This window comes from Salvelinus sp. IW2-2015, linkage group LG24 (assembly GCF_002910315.2).
Source record: "Salvelinus sp. IW2-2015 linkage group LG24, ASM291031v2, whole genome shotgun sequence".
NCBI lineage: Eukaryota > Metazoa > Chordata > Actinopteri > Salmoniformes > Salmonidae > Salvelinus > Salvelinus sp. IW2-2015.
This window is the reverse complement of record NC_036864.1, coordinates 3073956-3081222: the sequence shown is the minus strand read 5'-3', so window position 1 is coordinate 3081222 and position 7267 is coordinate 3073956. Positions and strand designations below refer to the sequence as shown.

At 48.2% G+C, this 7267-nt stretch overlaps 1 protein-coding gene across 1 annotated transcript in view; it reads left to right on the top strand.

The window, feature by feature from the left end:
• The window catches only part of LOC111951311 (UPF0606 protein KIAA1549), a 15884-nt gene extending 8825 nt beyond the window's left edge, over positions 1 to 7059 (top strand). Inside the window, exons 9-19 of the mRNA XM_070434699.1 lie at positions 16 to 200; positions 432 to 637; positions 713 to 843; positions 1562 to 1758; positions 1874 to 2118; positions 2438 to 2585; positions 2744 to 3046; positions 3217 to 3269; positions 3356 to 3483; positions 3587 to 3741; positions 3930 to 7059. Of these exons, the coding sequence (XP_070290800.1) occupies positions 16 to 200; positions 432 to 637; positions 713 to 843; positions 1562 to 1758; positions 1874 to 2118; positions 2438 to 2585; positions 2744 to 3046; positions 3217 to 3269; positions 3356 to 3483; positions 3587 to 3741; positions 3930 to 4157 (1979 nt within the window). The 3' untranslated portion in view covers positions 4158 to 7059. The remainder of the gene's footprint in view (positions 1 to 15; positions 201 to 431; positions 638 to 712; positions 844 to 1561; positions 1759 to 1873; positions 2119 to 2437; positions 2586 to 2743; positions 3047 to 3216; positions 3270 to 3355; positions 3484 to 3586; positions 3742 to 3929) is intronic.
• The last annotated feature ends 208 nt before the right edge of the window (positions 7060 to 7267 follow it).

The following is a 7267-nucleotide window of genomic DNA, read 5'->3' as shown; positions in this document are numbered from 1 at the left end:
ACTTGTCTTCTGTAGCTGTGGAGACCCTGACAGTGCCCCCGTCTGAGACTCAGAGCAGCAGTGTCTGGCTGATTGTGGGGGTGGTGGTGCCTGTCCTGCTGGCTATCTTCATCATCATCATCCTCTACTGGAAACTGTGCGGCTCGGAGAAGCTGGAGTTCCAGCCTGATGCCATCAACACCATCCAGCAGAGACAGAAGGTYGGGGGCAGGGGTGAAGGGTTAGGGGTAGAGGGTCRACCTAGATGAGGGACTGGATTTGTTATCTGACTGGAATTGCATCAAAATAAGAAGGGCATAAGGCTGTAGTCATGCATGCATACATACAGGTCTTGATGTGCTTGGATCTCTACTTGTTCCACCCTTTTCTCTCTCCTCATCTATCTTTCTCCCCTCTTTCTCTCTCCCTTTCTATATCCCCCCCCTCTCCAGCTCCAGGCTCCCAGTGTGAAAGGGTTTGACTTTGCCAAGCTCCACCTGGGGCAGCACAGTAAGGATGACATCATGGTGATYCAGGAGCCTGGTTCCCTCCCTGTGCCCATCAAAGAGGCCACCCCCTCTGAGGGAGGGGATCTCAACACTCCCAAATCCAAGGGCTCCTCCACCAAGGCTGCCCGCGCTAACCGCCGTAGGGGAAGGTTGGTAACACATCCACACGCAGGGATACATCCACACAAATCCACACTAACCGCTGTTTTTCTCTGATTGGCCAGACTKTCCCCGTCAGATGGTGACTCGTTAGGTAGCGACCAATCGAGTGGCAGGGAGTCTGCAGAGGAGACCACCAGATATGTGGGCACGCCCCACGAGGGGAAACCGCACCGAAACAAAACGCCCAAGAATGGCAAGAGACACGGCCATTTCTCTTTACCTAAAGCCTTATTCATAACATTYTGATAGAAATGTACCATAATAGAACAAACTGGATTCTTTGTCATGTAGATTATAATGAGGAATCAGGTCATCTCTACATGTATACTATTCTATCTACAATGCCCATGCTGAAACACAGAKGAGAATAAGTGGTAGAGGGAGAGATTGTGTGACTTAAAGAGTGCGAGTGTGTATATATTTGTGTGTGTGYGTRCGTGTGTCCTAGAGAGAGCTATGCGCTGAATCAGCAGGAGAACAACTGATTMAAGGAGTTGCATCAAAGAGAAAAACRGAGGGAGAGCGAGAAAAGGAGAGAAMGAGGTAGTGAGAGGGAGCAGGGAAAGAGGAGTGCAGGAAAGAATGGAGGACGGAGAGAGAGTGGAGGAGGGGGAGGGAGCAGAAGCGGAGGGGAGAAAAAGCTTGCAATGTGAACATGTCCTGAATCGCTCTCTCTGATCACCAAGTGATAATGCTTCTTGCCCCCTCCCCCTCTCTGTCTCCCTCTCTCTCGCCTCCTCTCTTTTTGTTCTGACCTGGATCATAGGGAGGAGTAAGATGGGAAAGTCCTCGCTTCATGTTGAGTGGTTCAGTAAAGCTGCAGCTTGCCAGGAAGAACCCAGTTTAGTGTTGCAGTATTACTACAGTTTACCTTACTCTCTTTCTCCCTCTCCCTGTCTCCCGCTCCCCAGTCCCTCCCACAGGCAGTGGTCCAGATGAGCTGCTCTCCTCTTCCTCCATCTTCGACCACGTGGACCGTCTGTCCCGAGGCTCGTCTGACGGCAGGGCTCGCCAGGCCAACAAGGTCCAGCTGATTGCCATGCAGCCCCGGCCCAGCCCACCACAACACTCACACAGCCCCACCATCACAGAGAGGGTCAGCGCAGAGGTGAGAATATACACTCTTACACACACATCTAGCTCACACAGGCGAATACTCTCAGACACACACACACACACACACCTTAAAACTCCTTAACATCTTGGTGTGTGTGTTTATCTAGGTGGCTCTGAGACATAAGTCGGAGATCGAGCACCACAGGAACAAGCTGCGTCAGCGGGCTAAGAGGCGGGGCCAGTGTGAGTTCCCCTCTATGGATGACATCCTGGATGCCTTCGGGCAGGCGCAGGAGGAGGCGGGGCAGGGAGGGTGTCCACAGCGCCTCTACAGCTCAGCCCATGACCACATGGACAGCATCYTGCACACCGACCCCCCCTCRCCCCCYACCCCAGGGGAATCCAGGAAGAGGTGAGATGGTCATACATACTCAAACTCTTAGTCTTTCCTCCATGGTCAACTTGTTTCATAAATACCTCCCACTAGCATCAGGTGGTTTTCATTCTTTGTATCAAGATTCTCCTTTTCGTTCTTCTGCATAGACCTCGAGATAGAAGATATTTGCGTCCCTTGTACACGGTTTCGCTGTAGAGCCCAATGAATAGTCACGCTGAATATGTGTGACCGATCTGTATTAGTGTCTGTGACTGAATTAGATGGTTCTGTGAGACTCCGTTGTATGAATGTGTCTGTGACTAATCTGTGCCGATGTCTTTCCCTGCCCTGCCAGGGGGAGGCGCTCTCCTCGGGGCCGGCGGAGGCAGCAGGGGAACGGCAGTCTGCCAGACACAGACAGACTGACGGACAGAGACCGCCTGCTCACAGACCACAGCGCCACCTACAGGAAATACCCTGGACTCAACAATGTGGCCTACATGGTGAGACACACATACTATGCGCATACTGTGTGTGTGTGCAGGTGCGCATAGTGTGTGTGTGTAGGTGCGCATAGTATGTGTGTCTCACCATGTAGGCCACACACACACCATATACATGCTCACTCACACTTCTTCCTCCTCTTCTCTCTCTCCTCCAGTCCGACCCGGACCTACCTCCAGACCACGGCAGCCCCTCCCCTAACGAYGAGGTGTTTGACCACGCYCCTCCCCCGCCCCCCTACGTGCCTCCCCAGCCGTCCATCGAGGAGGCGCGGCAACAGATGCACTCCCTATTGGACGATGCCTTCGCCCTGGTGTCGCCCTCCTCCCAGGGCAGCGTCAGTGTTGGGGTCACGCAGGTCAGCCCCGCACTGCCAAGCCCCTCTCCCTCCCCACAGACACACCCATCACGCCAGTGGGGTTCCTACCCCGCAGCCCCCACACACAGCCCCTTCTCTGCGGTAAGAGTGTGTGTTTGTGTGTGTACTCCCAGGGTCTCTTCTGTGAAGTATGAATCATACTGTCTCTCTCAACCTCTCAGCTTCTCTCTCTCCCTCTTTACTATTTTGCATCTACATGTTTCTCCTCTCTCTATCTATATATATATGTTATCTCCCCTCTTCCTGTCCAGAGGTATGCAGAGTTGGGGATGTCTCCCTCGTCAATACAAGGCCTGTTGCAGAGGTGAGACAGATGTTACTATACTACCCAGGCTGAAGTACATTCAGTGAATGTCAGCATTTCTAAAATCGGGTGTATGTGTGTTTCAGGCAGGGCCTGGGTTCAGGGGCCTATGTTGCTGCAGAGGAGCAGTTGCAGGATTCTGTCTACGCCAACAGGGGGCAGTATGAAGAGCCTCCCTCCTCCTCCAGACCTCGGCCTGTTGGGGGAAGCACAGGTAAAGGCACTGTGTGTGTGTTAATTGGGATTAATGTGTGTATGCTAAGTGTATAATGTGTGTAGCTAATTACTTACATATGGTGTGTTGTTTGTGTTCTCAGGTGCTCAGCTGCATCACCTGACTCAGGTGGGCTTGTCGAGCCGGATCAGTGCGTACCCTGGGGTGGGCCGCAGCGTCTCTGGGCCAACAGGCTCCAGCTGGAACCAGCAGCCTTTAGACCAGGACCTCTCCAGACCCGGAGCCAGCAGGGAGACTGTGAGTCAGACTACATGATGACCAACAGGGACAGCATGAGACTGTWTTGGGCGGACCACATGTCAGAGATRAAGAGAAACATTTGTTTTCCAGAGGAGTAATCTMGTTTACAGAGAAGTAATTTGATCTCTCTCTCATCCTATCTCTCTCGCTCTTACCCTGTCTCGGATCTATCTCCCTCTCTTTAGGTGCTGTCGTTCCCTGAGTTCTCCTCCTCCGGTGTGTTTCAGATGCCCAGCTCCTCTCTGGGAGACCATTCTGYCCCCCCAATGCTCCTGGCCCCTCCCACTCCAGAGTTCCCCCTAGACGAGTCCTCCCCCTCAGCCCAAAGCTCCGCCTCCCTCATCAAGGCCATCAGGGAGGAGCTACGACGGCTCGCCCAGAAACAGGTTGCTGTGGCCAGYAGTTACTCCTAGACCAGTGGGAGCCCCTACCCCATAACTGGTCAAAACTACTGGCTCTAAACTGGTCCGACCAGTTTGAACTACTCATCCTAAGCAAGTATGGACCGACCGGAACCACTACCCCAAACTAGTTTGAAACAGTCAGAACCACTTTYCCTAAACTGGTTTAAAGAGGGTCATACTACTATTCATAAGCTGGTCTGAACAAGACTGAGCCAGTCTGCAACAGATACGATTTCCTTACAACAATAACATCACGGTTCTTTACAGGGTTCTTCTCTCTGTAAAGGTTCCTCGTTCTACAGCACAGTGTTTCCACTGGACAGGAGGATCGAGTTTGTTTTCTTCAGAGTTCCATAGAAATGCTTCCGTGAGAGGGGCCGTCTCTGCCCTCCCTGACCTAATGTATGTGGTGCTAATCCTCAGCCTAATGTCTCCTGTCATTAAGTTAACCACGCATTGCCTTCAACACACGTTCATCATCAGCCAGATTGGTGAGGTCTTCTCCATTCATCAGCCATATTGGTGAGGTCTTGCACTGTAGAGAGAGTTGGAGTATAGTATACTTTGGGCACGGGGGACTTGAATATACAGATGAAAAAAGTATATAAAATGAAAATAGTAGATATAAAAATCCTAAATGAGCACAATATGAATTAATAAGGGTGACCAATGGAGTATTAAAATTGTATTTATTTTTTATTGCTCTGAAARTATACTTTAAATCCTTTATTTAGTTCAAAAGAAGACGAAAAAATACCAAAACTGTTTGGATGTTCTATAGCTGTATTCTCCCTGTGTTTGCGCTCTCTGTTGCCGTGGAGCTGATCATAACGTTGTTTATCGCAGTGGAGACGTCGCTTAGCATAGTCGCTCCCTGCTCGTGTGTTCATGTGTTGACGGTACAAAAATGAAGAAGAAAAAACATGGATTTGCAGATATAATGTATATATAGCTCTTTTCAGTAGGTGTCAAAAGACTTGACACGGGGCAAACCTATCCCATCCACCACCAATGTGACCTTCTGCGGCAGAACAAAGGCATTTATCTGKGATGACGATTGACTCTGTCAAATTGTGATAGTGTTTCTCTTGTGAAAATTCAAGATTGAAATAGGAATGATTTTATACAATGGTATGAACATCGACAAACGTGTTGCAAAGGTGATTTGAATTTGGGAATTTTGATGGAGTGGTTTATAGCGAGTGAAAAACACCATGTCCAATTTCCTCCAAATAGATTCCTTTCTTCATCTCCTTTCCTTGGTCAGCTCTTATCCAAATGGATGTAAAGGGGAACCTCTCGAAGGAGGTGGATCTAGGAAACAAAGCTATTTAGGACAAATGGACATACTATACTGTAGTAGTTGGCGGGTTTGGTGGTGGTTATGAAGTGCTCTTTGTCTCCATCTGCTGGTAGTATGGCTGCATGGCTGGCTTCCATCTCCGCTTCAGGCTGTTTTCTCTGTGGTCTTATTGTATTGGGTTTGGTCAATGGTCAGTAATGTGTGGGTTTGTGCAGGCGAGAGAAGGTTTGCCCATACAGCTCTGTGSTCTAGCTATCTACAGCATGTTGACTACGTTTGAGGCTTCGGCTAGCTAGCTATTAGTGATGTGACAGTTAATTGTTGTCTTCTCTCAGGCATGCTGCTAAAATAAGAACAACATTTTTTTAAACAAAAGTTAAACTGAAGAGTTGTAACACAAGTAAAGAGTGAGAAGTGCCATCCAAACATGATCCATCCAAGCACATAATACATCATGATAATCAAGCAGTAGAAAATATACACTATGTTGGTGTTATTCTGTTATTCTCTTGTTTTGCCTTTTCTAATAATATTTTTGAACCAAAATGAAAATTGATAACAATAGATATAGTATATAAAAGAAAATAAATATAAGCGTAAAATATGTCAAACTATTTTATCTGTGATTGCTCAATTATATGGACAACCGTCCAACAGAAGGACTAACACATCATCTTCCCTGTGGACCAATCCTGATTCAGAACTCTTCATCTGCTGGGACTTATAACCTTCCTGATTGGACCTAGTACATGTCAATAAGGCTGTGGGATTATACAGAGAGTGGAGTCACAGAGATGTGTGYGCGTGGACGACAAACCGATTCACCTGGTGCTACTAAGTAACTTACAGTAACAGACCCCTCACTCCCTCTGTACAGGGGGTTGGAGTGTGTTGATGTCTCCTCAGTCTAACAGCATCTCACACATAGCCTGTACAGACATGGGGAGCACAGACACACACTGATGTTGATTGATATTCCTATCTAAAAAGATAGGATTCTCTTGTCACTTCAAGCTCTGGACTTTGAGTAGCTGCGGCGTCTCATGAATGTTTCATAGATCTGTGTTTTATAGATCTGCGTTTCATAGTTCTGTGTTTTCTAGATCTGTGATTTCCTGTGTGTGTCTCCAGAGTGTCGGAGCAGGTGTGTTGTTGGCCCTGATATCATACCCCTATACTCTGTCCCCAGAGGGTATGTGTTTTGTTTACTTTTGAGACTGGGGCGGGCTCATCTATAGGCCACACCATGGGGGCGTATCTTTGACAGCGTAGTAGACGCTCAGGGGTATTAAATGTCAGACAAGGGTGGGGTTCCTGCCCGACTAGATCCACAGACATTGCATTGCGTCAACCAATGGTCGCATGCCACATCATCGACTGCTCAGTCAAAATCACATGTTGTGGTTAACTGGTATGTTAAACACCTATCCAGCTGTTGTGAGGTCTGGCATGTGTCTGCAATGTTGTCGGGCAGGACCACCAATACCTGTTTTACAGCTCTCTCACCTTCCCACTCTTCATACCTCTCTCCTTCTGAGCTGCATCCCTGTGATGTATTGAATCTGAATGATATGTAAATCAAACATTAAAGAAACGTGTTTAAACTCAGCCTTTTGCTGTCTTCATTTTTTTTCTCTACAAAAGTGTAAAAAGTGTAGTATTTTAGTTGCAGGTACCTTTTTTTGTTGTAAAGATTGGCTAAGGCAAGTAAGTGTAAGTGCAGCTGTGGAACAGAAGTCCTTCTGTTTAGTTTTGCACCGAGTTCCCAATTCTGATAACTGATACCTAACTCTTCTGTCCCTTCCAACACACACAC